Source organism: Pagrus pagrus (assembly GCF_965226575.1).
Source record: "Pagrus pagrus genome assembly, chromosome: 5".
Classification (NCBI taxonomy): domain Eukaryota; kingdom Metazoa; phylum Chordata; class Actinopteri; order Spariformes; family Sparidae; genus Pagrus; species Pagrus pagrus.
In genome coordinates this window covers 17,411,489-17,431,074 of record NC_140189.1, presented here as the reverse complement: position 1 = coordinate 17,431,074, position 19,586 = coordinate 17,411,489, and the positions used below count along the sequence as shown (strand labels likewise).

The window sequence follows — 19,586 nt, the reverse complement described above, 5'->3', positions numbered from 1 at the left end:
AATACCAGGGGGTACACAGCCTCATAGTTAATAATAATGCAGCGCATCGAGGATACAGACATTTCATAGAGGAAACGAGTAAGTGTAACGCAGATCTGCCTGTGTCTGCGGTGTAGTTCATAAACTTGATTGATAAACCACAGAACTGTAGAGAAAATTTAGGCTTCAGAAAGATTCCTGCATGAAACTGCTCACAACGAGGTTTGTAGATTCTCTTGAGTATCCAGGCCAAGATTTCTGGAAAGACACGACGCTATCGAGTTCCTGAAATGCCAAGTGCCGTCAAGTCCCATTATATTAACAAGAAGGCAGACAGCTCTGTGGCCGACATGTCAAGAAAATGGATAGATAGAACTGCAGGTAAGAGGAAAAATATGTATTTTTGGTTTTGGGTTTGAACTGTCCCTTTAAAATGACCCTTAGATGTCACTTAAAGAACACTGTATTACAATGACTATATGCAACATAAATATTTCATGTATATCAGATCATTTTAATGGTAAATAATGTAGAATCTGAACTTTTAAGCAAAGTTGCTCTCAGTCTTCTAGTTCAGTCCCATCACGACACTCATTACAACGATCTCGTAGCTCACATTCACAAACGAAGAACTTTCCCTCCGCAGCACAGGTATAAAGGCAATTTAAATCACAGTGGTACATCTATCTACTCTGTCGCTCTGAGCAAACCTCTCCCCTGCTCCTTCCTCTCTGTTTGCTGACTGTCTCGCAAATGCAGGGCCCATTGTGGTGAACATCCTTTATATGTATACCATAAGGCAGGCCCGGTGCGGCTCACATGTGTTCCATCACTGCTTTAACCTAGAACAGTCTAACTCTAAGTTGTTGTGTGTTGGGAGATCTGAAGGCACGGACTTGTTGCTTGTAATACTTCGCTGGGAGATGTGAGGTTTAGTCATCCCGCTTCGTGGATCAATTTACAACAAACAACCCTTCGATTCATTCCTCCAACATCAAAGCCCCGCGCTGCTCCGCTCTTTGTGTAAACAGCGAAAGAAAAAGGCAGGACCGAGACGAGGAGTGATCTTCTACATGAATCTCTTATGTTTTAATCAGCCCACGAAGAGACACCTGATCCGTATGCTGATGAGATTGTTGAGGAGCCCTATTAGTCTTAGCCTTTTCACTGTTGGGCTTGAGGAAGAAACAACAACCCCGCTCCAATTAGAGGCCGGTGTAAATCTCCAATCCCCACGCACTCACCGGTTGCTCCAGATTGCGCTCGCTATGACCAATTTAATCAGCTATAGAAGAGGGGATGCGGGCGAGGCACCAAAAAGGCACATACACACAAACGAGCACACGTGCGCCACACATCATTACGTCGGCTTTCGGGCCCAGTGGCTTTTATTGCGCTAGACTGGAGAATGGAGCTATTAAAGCAGTGAGTGAAGCCTCAGCTCCCCTTCTTACTGCCCACACTACGCTCTGCTCCTCCTGTTACAAATTAGGACATTGATGCACATCAGCCAGCAGCACGGTTTACCACCCGCGGTTATCACTCAGGCCCAGATAAAGAGGGTGAAAAGCAGCACCCTAGGACTCCTAACAGCTCATTCTGCTCCTGAATTTCTTGGCGCGCCAGCACCACATTCACATAGTGACACAAACAGCTGCTTATGCGCATTCTGCAGATAAATCTGTGCGCTGCTACCTCTTAACTGTTGCGTAAGATCTCTTTGTCTTGATTAGGAGATAATGTGTGTATGAGACCGAAATCTGGCATGTAGACTAATTGCAATCTGTTTGCTCCCGACAGCAATCCATCAACGACGCCATGCGCTGCTCCACCCTGACCCGGATGAGCGGCAACGGGAGCGGCGGCGAGAACGGACGAATCCTCACCCACGACTTCCCCAAGACCGTTCAGACGCTGCCCTGCATGAGCCACACCGCCAGCATGGGACTGGGTGCCTCCGGCATGTGATCATCACGTGACTGTGCTGGCGGCGAGGAATAGGCAGGGTGGGGCAGGAGACGGAGCACAAGACTCTGAATGACCTCAAAAATCATGGCTGTCCGGTTTGACCCATCTGCTCTCCTGGCTGTCGACGCGCCCGACTTGAATAAGACTTAACTTACTGCCAAAATGCACTCTCGAAAAAAAAAAAAACGCTCCTTCAAACCACGAACAGAGACTCGCAACGTTTTTTTTAAATAAATGGATGTTTGACAAAGAGATATCGGGGGTGGGGGAGGGGGACAGAAGGGAAATGTGCTGCAATAAAGAAGCCGTCACCGGGGGGCGTGTTTTTGAATTTTTTACGGTGTTCATTTACGTGGGGGAAAAAAAGAACTTTAATCTTCGGTGTGACGCCTGCGCTGTGCCATTTCGATGGAGCTGTTGACGTTAGTCTGCGTGTGCAATATCTTCACTTCCACTGCTGACCTTGTACTACCTAGATGCTTTCTGACGGCGGACGGCACACGTCTTTGCACGGATGTGTGGCAGAGGAGGACGAACACTTGTGACGACGATTTGATATTGTTTCGGGACGTTCCCGCTCTCTTTCACTCTCACATCTACACGCCATTTTCGGAAAGGACAACGTGCTCTGCGTAGCATAGCCAGTTTTTATGATATAGTGAATGGTTTACACTGTTGTAATAGCGCAAAGAGCTTAGTCAAAAGTAGTCTGATTTGATTTACGCTCGACTGAAGGTTGACGCTGTTAACCAGGCTACAACAAACATGCATTGCTGCTACACCTCATTTAACACATCATGCCTTGTCTTTGTGCCATATGACCATTCTCTCTCTCTCTCACACACACACACACACACACACACACACACACACTGTACACATGTTGCTACTGGGTCGTTTGTTCTGCCAGCAGGGTTAGAGTTAGAGTTTTAGTATTTAATGATGACGAAAGACAGTCGGAGCGCAGATGTGCTCACTTTGACCTGTGTGAGGAGGGTTGTAAAGGTTATAGAGAAAACACACTGACACATTATGTACAGTACTGAGTGACCTTACACTGTATTCTACTGTTGTGACATTCATAGCATATCCATTGATATACTAGGGAGTCTCTTTGCAGCACATCTCAGAGAACAAAGGTTGACGAAAAATACTCCTCAAACTTTTGTTCGAGCTGATGGCTGCATAATTCACTTACCCCTGTGATGTACTTTCAGCTGTGTTCGGTTTTAATGAAATGGGCAGCGCAGCTATTCGCTCTCGAATCATTGAGAGTTGGCATATATCCCCTGCAGATCGTGCGTGGCCTATAAAAGGAAGGGAAAAAAAGGAAAACACTGGCCTCACGCTGTTGCTAGCTAGTTCAAGAAGGAGGAGGGGTTTGAAGTCAAGGTGACGGTGGTCGCTGCACCGCACGGCCGCTGACTTCTCCCTTTCAGATCATGTCGAGTAAACAGAGGTCAGAGTGGCAGGCACTGGATGGTAGAGGGCAGAGATGACAAAGGCCAGACAGCCGGGGTTTGGCCTTAAAGGAAGATTCCACCTGGACACAGCTTCACTCCTGCAAACACAAAATGACTATTGGTGATGCACTTCGCATTTCTTGGCCATTGCTGTCGATATTGGTGTATTTCATGTTGAGGGTTAGAATCAAAAGACAGTTTAATGGATAGAAGAAGAATTAGACGGGCATGATGATATATTTTTCTTATTGTCAACAAATCCCATTAAAGGGCAATGACAACAATGCATTTGTTCACTACTCAAAGGCCCCGTAAACCTGTTCTCAGCTTCTTACAGTGAACACACAGGTTTCTGACCTTTTCAAACAGTTTTGGTTATTTCACATGAAATATTCCTTATTGTTGGTCTCGTATGTGCTCTGCTCTCTTTTCTGTTGTTAGTGGGACTAAAGATGATGTCACGCATATCTGTGAAATAATAAAGAATTCAACTGACGTGTTCAACTCTTAACGAGTAACAATTAAAGATACAGTATGTAAGAATTTAGTTGAGGACATTCAAAAAGTTTTAATTATCAACAGATTGTGAATAACAATCCTCATGTTATGCAACTATTTTATCATGTTGCAAAGATTATCTCCTGAAGTTAGCATGCTAACCAGCTAGCCCCATCTGGTCCCAGTCTGAAGCTCCCATTCTATTGGAGTGAACACCAACGCTCCCCGGCTCTGGAGACTGCTAGCCATGTGGCTAACTGAGCTTACTAGCTAATGGCAGCTAGAGATATCAGCAGTTGGTGGTTACTCTAGTTTGAATTTGACAGGTGGTCAGTTCTTACATACTGCACCTTTAACAATGTTTTTTTCAGCATTTAAACACTGTACGTTTTGTAGTGAATATGTACTATAATTTAATGAATTAATACTTTGTTTGTGAGTCCCTTGATTCCTACCGAGGACGTACGTATTTAAAACAGCTCATAAGTATATAGTTTAATTTTAAAAGGCAATGTGGGATTTACTCAAAATAAACTACAGTACCCTTGTTCAGGTAATGAAGGAAAAATATCAGCCAGTGCAACAATGTGGCTCATCAATACTTTTTTTATTAGTTAATAGCACCAAAGAAAGTGTTGAAGTATTGATTACACAAGTGATACTTTCTCGTAAGGTCATGTTATTGTAGGTTTCAGTGTTTTCATGGGATTTGTTGACAGAAAGACAAGTACAGAATTGCATCAGCCTTTAAACTCGACAGTCTCACAGGTGAAAATTGTCAAAGCAGGAGATAAACTGATAACAGTTCTTCACGAAGCCTCGCAGCCTGAAGCTATGTGAAGGGTACGCTGTGTGCCTTCTCCAGCACGAACACCTTTCCCTCTTACCTATCCGTGTCTTTACCTCTCTCCGCCTACACAGCTATTCCACTGCAGAGTATGACTATTTCAGCAACCTGGATTATCAGACATAATTCAAAAAAAATAATAATACAGGAAAGCATAAGGTGAAGTCTGAGCAGGTGACGCGGGTTGAGGGAAACGTGGGTGCATCAAAACGGCAAATTACAGTCCTGAAATGTACTGAGCATCACCACGCATATCGGAAAAAATCAGACGGTGTCCAAGGGTGTGATTTTATTTGAAGGTGACTCAAAGGTTGTTGCTTGAAAAAGGGATTCTCGCTGCTGTCGGATGCCAGAGGTCGGCTTCAGATTATGTACCGCACACTCTCGCCGACCTCTCGTTTCGCAGCAGAGGCCAAGCGCCTGTACAAAGGCAGCACTCATCCTCTGCTTCCACAGCTGGTCGTGTATTATTTCTCTTCTCCTCTGAGTTTCTGCTTTAAAAAATACGGTACCAAATCTAATGTATGACCTCTCTCTTTCTCCACATCGTCATACAAGCGAGGAAAATGGGCAGTCAGTCAGAGTTTACTGAAATCATACATATCTCCACCTATTATGTATATAAAAAGGCTTTTCTCTCCCCCAGTGAAAATGTTTGTTCTCCCAATCATGCCTCAGTGTACCTGAATTAGTTACCTACTGCGTGAGTACTTTTCCTTTCTTCCCTCATCTATGCGTCTTCTTTTGCTGATGTTGTATTAATTAGGACACAGCACAGCACTCTTCAGTGGAGGCTTTACCCTCAGAAAGATGATTTTATATGCCATAACAGATTTGTAAAAAAAGAAAAAAAAAAAGACACTCAATGTTTGTATTATAAAGGAGAGTCGGGGTGCCGGGAAAGAAAAAAATAAAACACACACACACACACACACCGATGTTGAATAAACCGTAGACGCTAATGTTCTTTGAAGCCAGTTTTTGAGTTAATTCCATTTAATTTTGTTGCAGTTTCAAAAAGGATTTCCTGTTGGTGTTTTTTGAGTGTTTGAATTCAACATCATTTGAATATTTCTCTGTCGCTTTTCCTTTCGCACAGTATTTTACTACTGGAATCTAATCACCGGAGTTTTGTTCACTGGCGACATCATTATTATTGTTGGTTTTTTTTAAAAGCTATGGACAGGGTGTTGCTGAGTTTTTCAAATTAAAACAATGGTCAGTAAAAGTTTGAAAAAAAAAAACGTGTAAAAAGAATACATATATTAGGAATCAGACTTTTGAGAAATAAACTTTTTTTTCTAACCAAAGTGTCCTGGAAGGAAGTCATCATGCTTTTGTAACTGAATAAAGGAATAAACTACGTATACTTGTTCATTTTTATTCCCATGGGAGTTGTCCTGTACATCTTGCACCGTGCCAAGTGGAGTATGAATTTAGATTTTCACAAGAAAGGAGAGGAATAAAGTGTTGCCCAGGTCACAGAGGAGTGCAGCGATCCCGAAAATAATCACAGGCTTTCCGTCTCGCATGAAAAGAAGAGGAAGAAAAAGCTTCAGTTGCACGAGCTGCGAGGCAATTAAGAAAGAACCAACTTGTGTCGGTTTAATGGTCGACGTCAGGGTCACACAGATTAGGGAATACAGACAACACTTAATTAAGGAGGACTTCCACATGCATTCCACTCCAGCTAATTAGCATCTGTAGGTATACATCATTTGCACGTGTAAACGTAGTAAAAGGGCCTGCATAATTAGGATGACTGAAAAAGGAAAACAGGAGAATATTCGGTGCAGATGAAGACAGGAAATGTTGGAGAGCGATGACATACAAGAAAGGTCCTCAACTCAGCACGGGTTCAAATCGGGGACATTGTGGTTTGTGGTACTCGGCTACCACTGGCTGTCAGTTTAGTTTTGTTTTTAGGAGGCAACAGAGGTATCCGGTTAGTGTCCATGTTAGTCTGAACTCAAGTCTATTCTCTTTAATCTTTTTTCTCGGACATGTTTGAGTAATCCAGATGCAGTCCAGTTTCTGCCGCTTAAAGCAACACTATGTAGAAAATGTGCGTTTGTTCGACACAGCATGTCGTAAATACAAATCCCAGGTCTGTAACAGCTGGTCAGATGTTATTAACATGATTTTGTTATGTTATTTAAAGGTTAAAAAAAAGTAACATAATGTTGCTTTAAATTTGCATTTATTGATTTTTGGCCACATGGGGGCAGTGCAACAACCTTTAAACACAGCAAAAACACATTATCATCGTATCAATTTGATATAGTCGAAGTGTTAGCAAGCTATTGCCTAACTTGGAGTAATATTAGCGTTCATTTTGAGTTTTATATTTTATTTCTAGACACCTGATGAATTCTGTGGCTATTATGTAGCTAAATGCTCCACTTTGTTCACCAGCTGGTTGCGAACTTTGTCCGTCTGAATGCAGCTACCTACTGCGAAAGGAAACAAGACTTATGAGAACTGTGAGTAAAACCAAAACAGTAAATGTAAAACAATATTATACATTAGACTATACCAGTATATTATACTCCAAACTGTTGGCTGTGATGCGTGACTTCTTCATTTAATTCAGTACAGCAAGCGATGCAGCGTAGACTTAAAATACGTACATTATTATTGTTTTTTGGTTTGGCACTGCCTTCATCACTCCCCACAGCAAACAGCAAGCTCAGCGCAGCAGGGAGTTGAGTTGCCTGCCTGAACTCGCTGCACTTCATTGATGCAGAAACTCGAAACAAGCCGCACCTTTTTAATGTGATTTTTGATCAGTGATTTTCAGGGTTGTGCTTAAAACTCAGAAGTCCCCGGCGTACTTACTGCGCATTTACAACATCGATGACAACAATTTGATGCAGTCGCATCGACGGCCATTTTGAGTTTCATCAAAACAGCGCTTCTGCAAAGTTGATCAAATCTTCAACTTGTTCATTATGAAACTTCTGCTGCATGGCTTTTTTTTTTTTTTAATATTGATTCACTAGACTGTTATCACTCCAGACACAAACTGACTTTGACGTGACGCCGGCACACAAACCCTCAGTGCGCCTACGTGTCTGTCTGATTATTAATTTTTTTGTCTGTTCAGTTGTTTATTTATTTTCTTGCCTGTATTACACGCGCTCGGCTTTGGCAAATTCCGTCTGTGTGCACGAGGGCTGAAGCAAGAAATATCTTTCATTGCTTGGCAGAGAGACGTTTCACGCAACAGTCGTTTCTCATTTTATTGTGCAGCCCGGAAGAATCATTATTATGATGAAGATGCAAATATAGAATGTGGCATTGTGCGCTACGGTGCTCGTCGTGTACGTTTGTGTCGGTGTGTGCGTGCCTGTGCCTTACACAGAGATAGCAGGGTGTCATGCTGTGTCACACCCCATGATTAGTGACATCAGCTACCGGAGAGGCCCCACTCTCTCTCGCTCTGACAGCCAAGGACCCGCTGTATAATTAACATCTCTCTTCCTCTCTTTTTCTGTCACTCTCTTTGCTTCTGTTTTCCAACTGAGGTGTTCCTACATTTTTAACATCTCTCACCTAATTCTCAAGATTCTTGTTTATGACTTTGAAAACAAAGTGTTTGAAGAGAGATTTCCCACATCACTTAACATCCCATATACAGAACTTCCTGCTGTCCTCGGCACAGGTCTCAGGGTAGGACTTCAGGAGTCGCCACACACCGGCGCTCTATGCTTGCGCCTCTGACTAATTTTATCGTAAGGGAATTAAATTGTGTCCTCGCGTTTTAAGAGCCCGAGCAATCACTCTCTATCTAAAATTAAATCTGGATGCGTCACCTTTCCTTGATGTTTGAGGACCAGTGAATCACATCCTCAGATTACGATGTCCTTTGAAACTGTTGAATGTATTCAGGAGTGCACTAAGAAAAGGCACCTTTCAACAGCAAAATCGTGAAGATTCTCAAAAACACCTGCAGGTGTGCTAATGATAGTGAGAGCGTCAGAAATATTATGCAGGAGCAGAAGAAGAAGAAGGATTTTAATGAGAAAACAGAAAGCATGAAATAAAGAGACGGAAAAGAAAAGGAAGCACAGGGAGGGATCGTCCTCCAGCCCGGAGAGCCTTCAAAGTGAGTACTGGTTAATTGTGTCCAGGTGCAGATTGCTCACACAGTGTCTGTCCCTCATTAGAGACGTGTTATTGAGCTGCAGCTTCATACTTACATAAGTGGACACACGCATACTGTACGTGCACTAAACATGTTCACAGTTTCTCTAACAGAGCGGTGTAGCGATGACGTATTTGTAGGCTAACCCAGAAGTTAGCATCGCCCTGGTTCCCCTGGACAAAAGCACATGGGTGTTTTGAACTGAATTTTCAGAATATCTCCAAAAATAAGCTCTGTGGGTGAGTGCATCTACACCCGTGTTTGGCATGATGGCTGCATGATCAATTAACGCTGCTGCTTACGTATTTTTGGATATGCTTATGAAAAAAAACACCACTCTTCCATCTCTTTCTTTAAGAACTATCACACCTCAGGATGTGGAAATATCCAAACTTCGGCAGGCTTTTTCCATTCCTAGTTAAGCTTGCTACGCTCTATAGTTAGACCTGTGACAACTGGGGGAGGGGTTTAGCAAATCACCACCAGTAGACTGGAGATCACAACAGTGGTCGACTACCTCTTTGTGATTAAACAACAACAACAAAGAATTTGGAAATATTCATTTTAAGGATGCAGTGAGCGTGCAAGTGGATACACTGGACTGTTATTAAGCTGCACGAGGATGACTTGATATCATTATGCCCCGGTCAACGGATGCTGTTGGAGGCTTCAGTGTGTGTGTGTGTGTGTGTGTGTGCCTTGGTTCTAGTGCTTGCACAAAGTCATAATTCTGGCTGGTTTGACTTTAGCTGAAATATTGTTTGTGTATGTCACAACGGTGCTTGCTATTGATTTTTGCCGCGGGGCATTTTGTTTTCTAAATGAGGTCTCTTTCTCAAACTCTCCTCTCCTCTTCCTTTGCATTTCAATAACGCTGTTATGAAGAGAGGTAGTCTAACTTGGTTGTAGTGTCTCCTCGTGGCATGTGAGCCATGTTTTCCCAAATGGAGGAGGAAAGGAAATCAATAGTGGTGAAGGTGCTGCTGCCAGCTCGTATTGGAGGGACGGAGTAAAGCCTCGCAGCCATCAGGGAGGAAATGCTCGCTCCTCTTTAGAGCAGCTTGAGTAAACTGCCTCAGTCACACACAGCATCATGAATGTTGACTCCTCCTCATTATTTTTATCTTAGAAGTCACTTGCAATTCACCTGTCTCTCTTTCTGTCCTCTCTTGCGCCTGCCCCTCGTTCACTCCGTGTGTGTTGCATACACCCACATCCAGCTGCAGGCAGTGGCTGTACACATTTCTACGTGGGAGTTTTCTCCCGCTCACATATGAGCGGAGACATATACACACACACACACACATGGACATGGGTGCACATAAGCCCAAGAACGCACTCTCCGCCCACAGAGATGTTGCAAGACTGAAGCCCCCTTCAATAGCATGGAGCACCTCTTGTCTCTCATCCATCCAGCCCTCGGGCGGCTTCTCTCAGCCTGAGTGACGGGCACTCACAGCAGGATGAGATCCGAGGACAGCATTTTAACGACACATTGACAATACGCTGAAATTGCTTCAGGACAGTCTTAGTACTCGCTACGCACACACACACGCACGCACACATGTAGTTCAGCCAAACAGCGTTATTAGCAATGTTTAGTCTGCATCGACCAGCTGCAACATTAAAAAATACCGATTACGATTTAATGCATCAGCAGCAACGAATCAATGATATATAAATAAATGACGCCGACAGGCTCCAGTGCGTTTACGTTTGATACTTTAAAGAAATAGTTTGACTCTTTGAGAAACACATTTATCCATTTTCTTGCCAGGAGTGTCTGGTGCTGAGCAGGTAGTGGACAGAGGTTTTTTTTTTTTTTTTTTTTGAGCTTTCTGCAGAAAACCAACTCCCTGCAGTGACAAAGATGATGCGTTGAGAGTGGTCAGAGTGAACCAAAACAGTGAAGTCGCAGGCCGGAAAGCTAAATGACGAGCTGAAACTCACTCGGCTCAGTGAAGATTCTCCAACAGCTCATCTTCTTTTGACACATTGAGATGACAAAGATATTGATTAAAGCCAGATGAAATCATGTGTTGATGGTAATTGCTATTTTTACCTGAATAAAGCATCTAAATTCTTCTTAAAAAGTTAAAGTCACTCCCCTGACTTCTGTCAAAGAAGCTTTTTTGAGTGTTAGTAACGCAAAATCGTCTTTTTTTCTTTTTAGATTAAAATATTTTTGAAGTCTCATCCTGAAAAACGTTTAACCAGTCAAGTGTGTTTTAGGGCAACAAGTTAACCCCTCTCATCCTGACGCAGGTGTGTGTTTGTCCACGGTGTCTTTTTTTACATTTCCACCGTGGCCCAAGTTGGAATTTTGTTTAGATCCTATGCTGGCTTTACATTGAGAGCAGGGAAGGAGCTGTCAAATCATTACATCAGTTCCTTGTTATAACATGTTATTCTTCACAAACCAATACTGAAAAGGTGTTTTGCAGTATTAATCAAGTTTATACAAAAAGAAATACGTGCTGTTATGTTTTTCAGTTAATTTTACTTGTGAGAACAATCCAGCCTGTCTTGGGCTTAAACAAGTGCATTGAAATCTGGTTGAATGTCTGAGGTGGATATGTAAAGGTCAGCTGAGAGGCGATCACAAGTGATAGAGGATCTGTATCTGGATTTGTTGAACTTCATCACTGAGGATGTCTGTTCACATGTAGGTGGATCCAAAGAGCACTATAATCTGCCTCCTCCATGTGTGGAAAGTCAGGAATGACACTCAAAAATCCACATTTCTTACACTTGTCACCTTTAATGTCACCCAAGACAATTGTGATTGGTTTGAATAAATAAAAACAAGCCAGAGCGCTCAGGACTTCTGGCTATGCGAGACTATTACACACAGCCAACAAAACGAAAAGCACTGGTGGACAGATACTCTGGCCTGAGGCAGGCCCCTCTTAAATATTACCTTGCCACTTCAGTGGTCAGTACACACATCAAGGCTCACAGTTTGAAGCTTCACTTACCCCATTAGCTGTTGATTTATACCTGGTAATGCAGTTATATTGCTCTGTAAATGAAAACGTATGAGGGTTTGATAAGTTATTATCCAGTCGGAGCTTTATTGGTCCCCTCCCATCTCTGTGGTGTTGAGGGTCACCAAGGGACCGACCGAACACGACAGTCAATCACGAGACAGAGCCTGTTAGTCCGACGCTCTCAAGATTAACTGTCCCTGTTTGAGATATGTGCCTTCTCATTGTTGAGGGAACAGAAAAGTTGCTCTGCTGCCAGACCTCCTGAAGTTAAGGGAAAGCTGGCGCCCTGAACCCTACTCCTCTTCCTCTGTTCCCCATCTGTCCGTCTCGGTGGACAGCGGCAGACAACGGCCTTGAGGGGAAGATGGATGGCGGTAGTAAACGTGCGCTGGAGACACAAAGAACAGGACAGCAGGAGAGGGAGTGAGCGAGAGATGTATGGCAGCACACATCGCCTCGGACAGAATGACAGATGAGGGGATTATGGAGCAGGGCTACGTTCCACAGTGATCAAAGTTAGGGAGCCTCCCTGCAAAACCCAGGTAGACTCCCGGCCAATCACTCCGGCGGAGTGGGTCGAAATCCAAGGAGCAGGAAATACCCTCCGTTTCAATGCAACATTCCACTCAATAGGCCAGAATTCCCTGCTTACATCTCTTCGCTGCGAAGCAATGCTTCGGTTGTCATCTCCATTTGTTGAAAAGCAACTGTTTTTTTTGACAAAAGGAGGCATTTTTCATTCTACCGCTGGTGATGCATTCGCTTGAAGCCGCGAGCGGGCAATCTCTTCAGTTTTAGCAGACAGGTTTTTTTTTCGGTTCTCATTCTCGGTGTCAGAGTTCACGTGAAAGAAAGTCGCATCGCTATAGAAGCACTCTAAACTCTAAATTTCATCATTCTCCTTACCGCAGGCCCAATGCATATTTAGTAGGCACACAAATCAAATTTTGCAAAGACAGTCGCATTACCTGAAATGCTTTACCGCAGTAATGGCGCATTTAGACTAATGCATTTATCTGAATTCGCGTGTGACTGCGTGTGTGCTTGTGTGTGCGAGAGAGAGCATCTGGAGAGAGCATGCTCATGAGCGCACGTGCAGGTGCATATGCATCGGTGTGTGAAGCGTGCAGGTGTGATTTCAGTAAACACACGGCGAGAAGTAAACCCTGAATAATGGATTCAGCCCCAGTAAGAGTAATCAGTGAACCCTGAGCTCAGCCTATTGAAGTTTAATAACATTCTGAATGTCAGAACACATGACAGCAGAGAAACATAATCTCCTCTCCCTGTAGAGAGAGGCCTCAAACTAACTCTCCCTCTGCTCGCTCGCTCTGTCACAAAGTGTACACACACACATCAGCGCTGGTAAAGCCTTTCAGATTAGCGGGTGTGATTTAAACAGCATTTAAAGAGCAGTAAATAAGGGAGAGTTCCAGTTGAACAGAGTTCACATGTCCCCCTCGCCTGCAGGGTTTTGTCACATTATCACAAGGTTTCCTCTGTTTGATCATTGCAATGAAAGGGACACGATACCCTGCGTGGCATCTTTGTGTTTGTGTGACTGTTGTATCAATGCTAAACACCTTTCTACTGTGAAATCAAAACTAATTGATAACTGAAGCCTTGAAATCCGGACAAGAAAGGGGCAGTTTTCCTCCTGCCGTGGTGCTTCTCATCCATGTAGATTCACGCGGTGTAAGTCGCCAGGTTTTGGAGATACAGAGAATAGCGACCCAGTTGCTCGATAATCGAGTAGGCTAGCAAAGTGAGCTAGCTAACGTTACAGCTCTGCCGAGGAGGATGGCATTAATGTTTCCATCCCGCGCTTTCACAGGCCGCTCATCTATGAGCAGAAGCATGTTTCCTTCGCCATGAAGATACGGTTTATGTATGTGGTTCTGTAGAAAGTAAATAGTTCTCACCAGAGGTCTAACGATAAGCTGTACAGAAGTCACAGTGCGTACCTTGATAAAGGGGTTATGGCTTGATTTGTGTACGATGGGAAAAAAGTCTTTAAATATAATTATTATTATTATTGTTTATTTTCAACTGACAGCGGTGCAAGTTACAGTTTGTTCCACCTAGTGTCCACCTGAGATAGTTGGTACAGCCTGTAGCCGAAGTTTATTCATATAGCACCATTCATTCATTCAAGGCGATTCAAGTGCCCTGTGTCAAGTGCTCGAAATAAATCAAAAATAACACATTAGAACATTTTTTTGAATTGCATTTAAAAGAAAAAGTTAGAAATGAAAATAAATTGCATTTAACAGTGACCTCAGGTAATCAGGAAGCGTGTCGGACAGGTGGGGAGCGTAGAAACGTAAACAACATAAGCTCTCACAGAAGTCATATTTTTATGCAGCGCTGATGAAAAACAAATGAAAATGTGAGGTAAATGCCAACTGCTTCAACTCTCGTCTTTGACCCCGTCTGCGTTCACATCCCGAGGCTGCTGAAAAACAGCAGGGAGAAGTTGTCGGACTCAGTTTTTTGCCTCGCTCCGGTGATTGACACATCTGGGTGATGCTGTCTGATATGTGTTAGTGTGTTCGACGTGTTTCCACTCACACACCGTCCTCATCCGATCCACCATTTGCTTTTTGAAACTTCATCTTGTTTCATTGTCTTTTTTTCTTCTGCTTTTGTTGTTTTATGGCGTGTTGGGAAAAAAGCTTTGAGATACAGATGATAATGTAGATACTTAAATTGCTTAAATACACTTACACTTAAATTTGAAGTTAACATGGGACAACCATATTATTGACAAATCATAATTCTCTGCGTGGAAGCAAAGTCGGATTGAACTGGAAGAAGGACACGTGGTGATGGAGATGTTGCTATCTATAACAGAAGCTCTCAGACACCTCTTGAACTTCCACTCCCTCACAAGGTAACCTCACAATGATATTCACACGTTTCATCCCACACAAGCTCTTCAATTAAAGTGGTCAGCTGGGTTTTTTGGAGAAACTCTTGCACAGGTCCAGCCTCTCTTTGGGATTATTTTTCCGTGGCAGTGGCCTTTGGGGATCCAGAGACGTGCACCTTCACTGTGCTTTCAATCTCCAGCCCAGCTGGAGCTCCATCACGCCAAAGAAATCATGTTCCTCTCTGTGCCTTTATACCAACACAAATTTGTCAGAGAAGCATATCATCTATAATTTACAGGCTCTTGCAGTATGCAATTCATATATGAATATATGATACAGTATGCACACTTTCAGTCTGCCTCCGTTGTGTTCGACTCAGTTCAAGCTCAATTTTGCAGAGAGAATAAAAGACCGAAGGAAAGATGTGAAATTCTCAATTTTTCTAAACAAGTGCAGCAGTGCAGTCAATACGCTGATGTTACTCTAATCTTATTTTCTTCACAGACATTGATCTAATTATAAATGTTTCTCATTTATAATACGAACAGTTGGCAGAATAAGCTTAAACCCACTCTGGCCAGCACCCAATGGCAGAAAGACAAAGTTAGCTGCTGAGCACAGTGGAGCGTTTAGCAGTTAAAGCAACACATGAGTAGAAGGAATATTGGACTTACGTTTATCAGGTGGCCAAACACGACTTCAAATGATCGCTGAGTGTGCTGGATGTTTAAAAAAAGCAATTCTGCTAACTGTTGCCATTACAGCTTGTGTCTGTGGCCAAAAAACGAACAGTTTAACTGTGTACAGTTGTGTTTACCTTGTGCAAAATCAGAAGCTGATCTCTCCCTTACATGGGCTCTATTTAACAATGTATTGACCCTATGTGAGCAGATTGCAACGTGACATGAAAAATGAGCCTTCCCCCGTCTCTCTCGGTCGCCGATACAAGCCTGCAGACAGTTTGTTTAATGGTGCTGGACTGTGGATTTCTTTGTGAAAGACTCAAGGTCTGATTTTTTGTGACAGACTTTATGTACGTTCCTGAGTGCCTCTCTCCGCTCCGCTAACAGGGAACAACAGTAGCCAGCGTTAGTTTAGAAATGTAGTCCGCCAACATTAACAGACAACCGGCTTTCCAGCACAGCACAGACGTTCCACAAAGCCCCTTTTATGGATGTACTCTTTAATCCTGCACACAAAGTAGTATAAACAAGATTGTTTTATCCCAGTCTGTTGTCTGTGCATATGCATCGCTAAAAAGCAAATATATTGCAAGTCTTAATGTCGCATTAACATGTGACATTTACAGGTAACCTAAATGAAAAGCACGGTGATATTTATCCCGCTCGCGCTGCTGATTTCGATAATGCATCTCCGAGCCCGCCGCTGATTGTTGACATTAAATAGGGAACAGAGGAAGTCAGGAATACTGAAATCACCACGGCTAATGACGCCGCTTGTATCCGAATGCCTCATTATCATGAGTTTGCATTAATTCAGCGCTCGTGTTTCATCCTCTTCTCCATCTCTCTGTCTGTGCCCCATGACGCCTTCTCATCCATCTCATCTTCTCTCCACACTACCCCCATCTTCACGTTTTCTCACTGTCCTCTCTCTAATCTGCAAAACTGCACATTTGGCTCGGCACAAAGAGTGATGAGAGGAAATGTCACATTCCAGTGCAGGCAGTGGACCGTCACACTGGAATGTCAATTGGCCTGCTGGTGTAGGGATGGAGAGACGGAGGGATGAATGGGCGGGGGAGCGGAGGACGACAGGAGCGGACCTGTTCCATTGTGTGTTTTTTAAAGACATGGCGTTTTTTGATGATTATTCTAATCCCACCAAGGACCTCTCAGCCCGAACTGGGCGCCTTATCTCCCCTCCGCAGTCTTTCTCTCATTAAAACACAATCACAGGCCACCAACTCTAATAAACCTTCAACTTCCTCTTTGAAAGAGGGTCGGGGGGAGGGTGTGTGGGTGAAATGCAGATTACAGTAGGTCTGTCTGCCGGTCCCTCTGTACGTGACACAGGGAACAGGAATGCAGTTTCTAATCACCCCGAGTGCAAAAAAGCCATTTAAAAATCATTGGATTTGGTGATTTTTTTTTTTTAAATCCACGCTGGAAAAGGTCACTCTTCAATAAAGTCTATGGGGATTATAGAGTGCCTAGTGGGATTTAGGCCGCATGTACCTTGATTGTTTTTTGGAGAGGTGACTTAGATCGCACTTCTGAAGTCGCTGCTCTTGGGGCAAGTTGTCCAAAGTTAGCATCAAGCCAAACACTGTCAGGCATTGACGCTGCAGCCCGCAATCCTTTTTGACTACCATATTCCTCTCTCTCTCTGTCTGTGACAAACACACACACACACACACACACACACACACACACACAAACACACACTCCAGACAGGGTTTTAAACCCTCTTTAATCATGAGCTCAAGTGAATATATCAACCCCTGCAGCTCGACTTAAATCCAAACATGGCGCAGTGAAGTGGGCCGGTTTGTCGTCCGCCGAACAACTTAAACATTTGGGTTTATGTTATGAGTGGATGTACGAGGGCTGCGCAATTTATTTTTCTAAAAGATCAGAATTTCCTCTCAAACGGTGTCCAATAAACATTTAGTCTGTTGCTCATGTAAATGCCAAGGAAGTAGCTCAGCTAATGACAAGTCCCTGGACATTTAACCAACCAGTCATTCCAAAGTCCAGTCGAGAAATCTCTCATTTTGAAGTGTTCATGTTGTAATTAATCCAGATAGAGGAAAGTAAGCCAGCAAGGGAAAAGAAAAGTCACTGATGTTAAAAAGTAACTTATCGTGAAGTTTTTGTAAATTTACTTCAAAAGTTTGAGTCCTCCATTCAAAAATTTACTTAAGTAAAAGTATCAATACTATAATGTGGTGTATATGTACTCTGTTACAGGCATCAAATATGGGATATCAAACCAGAGGTCGGAAGTAAAGAAGTACAAATACAAATACATAAATATATACTATATAAATACGAGTATTTATATTTCTGACAAGTTTTTACTTTCGCTCCTTACGTTGTACCGCACGTCTGTACTTCTGCTCAGATGCTGCTCGAGTTGCATCTCCTTATAAACTGCTTCTGCCTTTCAAAAATTGAAAAAAAGACACGATAAACAAAGCTTTTGTTTCAGAGTTGTGATTGTTAGAGAGAAAAGATTCTACATCAGTGACAGCAACAAGCTGTTTCTTCTTTCTGCTGATGACCTCTGCTGTTTCAAAGCTTAACACCAGTGATGTAGCTTGTTTCTGACTGATACTGGACCTCTGCAATGCACCAACCAGTTTTTAAGCATTCTTCACCAGCTCTCATTTATTCGTTCTCTCCTTCAGTCCTCTTCTCCTTCTCCGGAAATCAACAAGTCCACTAATCACCATCGGCCAATTATATCTGACAGAAAACTGAAAATCAATAGCGATGGTCCGCTATCCTTTACAGAATGCTGATGATCTAAGTGTGAAACCATTTTCTAATGTCACATTAATCATCTAAGGTAACTCTGGAAAATATTATGTGTCTCCAGTCCTTCGCCTCGGCACATTCGCCATATAAATTTAGCCAAAGACGTACGCCACTTCGGGCTTATCGTCTTCAAGTAAAACAATGAGTGCTTCTGTTGTTCTCTAAAAGTCATTGTCCCTAAGGCCGTAGCCTCTGCTTGCATGTCGGAGATCCAGCACTACGCTCTTAGGGTAGCGTCCGGACACAGCTTAGAGATGTAAGGAGAGGAATTTATGGAAATAATATGCATTAAAAAAGATGAGAGAGAAGCCAAAGTCAGAGCAGGCAGCTGTCATTGGTGGTGATTCAGAGGTCTATGAGGCCTCTCACTTTGTTCCTAAATTATTCATGCAATCTGTCAATGCTGCTGTCTAGGCAGACTCCTCTCCCCATGTGTTCAATGACGACTGAAATCCTGCGTTATGTTCACCGCTATCCTCTGCAAATCCCTCACGGGAGACACACACCGAACCCACAAAGCTCCAGCACATGCTTTTGTGTGTGCGAATGTGTGTGTGTGTGTGTGTGAGTGTGTGCATACTCCCACTCATACACAGTAATGATATGGCTACATATGTGCTTGAATGTGTGCTCAGTCGCTTCAGAAGCATTTTTCATCTTTGCTTTTAAGTCTTTGCGTATGTTGTCATATGTCTCTGTGAGTGTTCCCTCATGCAAAACAGATACAAAACTCACAGTAGCGTATGAATATTCACACACAAATGTGCACAAAGAGGAAGACGGACAGAGTGCTTCCACTTTCTCTCATCCCAGTTGAGCACTAGCTTTGCTGCATTCTCGCTGCTCTTTGTGGGGGACTATAAAAGACAGATATTCCTCAGATGTTGGAAAGCATGTATTATTGAAGCTCTCCCCTCAACAAGCCCTCAAAAGTTCCCTCCACCACACGATAAAACTACTAATATACAGAAAGAAACTTGAAGATAAACTTCCTCAAACAAATATTCACACTGAGTGCACTGTGGTCACCTGTGGGTCCAGGTAGATCTCATAGACCATACTCACACGGCGGCCATTTTTCTCTGACATCGTATTCAGGGTGGAAAGCTCAAATGCAAGATGTACAAACACAGGAAACGTGAATCGTTGTTATCACTACACCACTTCCTGATTAATCAAGATCTGGAGGGACATCAAGCGATATTTCAAGGCAAACCAACAAATCTGGTAACCCGTTAGCTAAAGTTAGCATTCAACCACTTTGTTCGCTAACATTACTGTTTGCTTACAAACATGTGTAGGCCACACGTACACAATA

General features: G+C 43.1%; 1 protein-coding gene across 1 annotated transcript in view; it reads left to right on the top strand.

Annotated features, from left to right (window-relative positions):
- The window catches only part of gria1a (glutamate receptor, ionotropic, AMPA 1a), a 205,847-nt gene extending 199,727 nt beyond the window's left edge, over nt 1–6,120 (top strand). Inside the window, exon 17 of the mRNA XM_084352846.1 lies at nt 1,780–6,120. Coding sequence (XP_084208972.1) covers nt 1,780–1,947 — 168 coding nt within the window. The 3' untranslated portion in view covers nt 1,948–6,120. The remainder of the gene's footprint in view (nt 1–1,779) is intronic.
- The last annotated feature ends 13,466 nt before the right edge of the window (nt 6,121–19,586 follow it).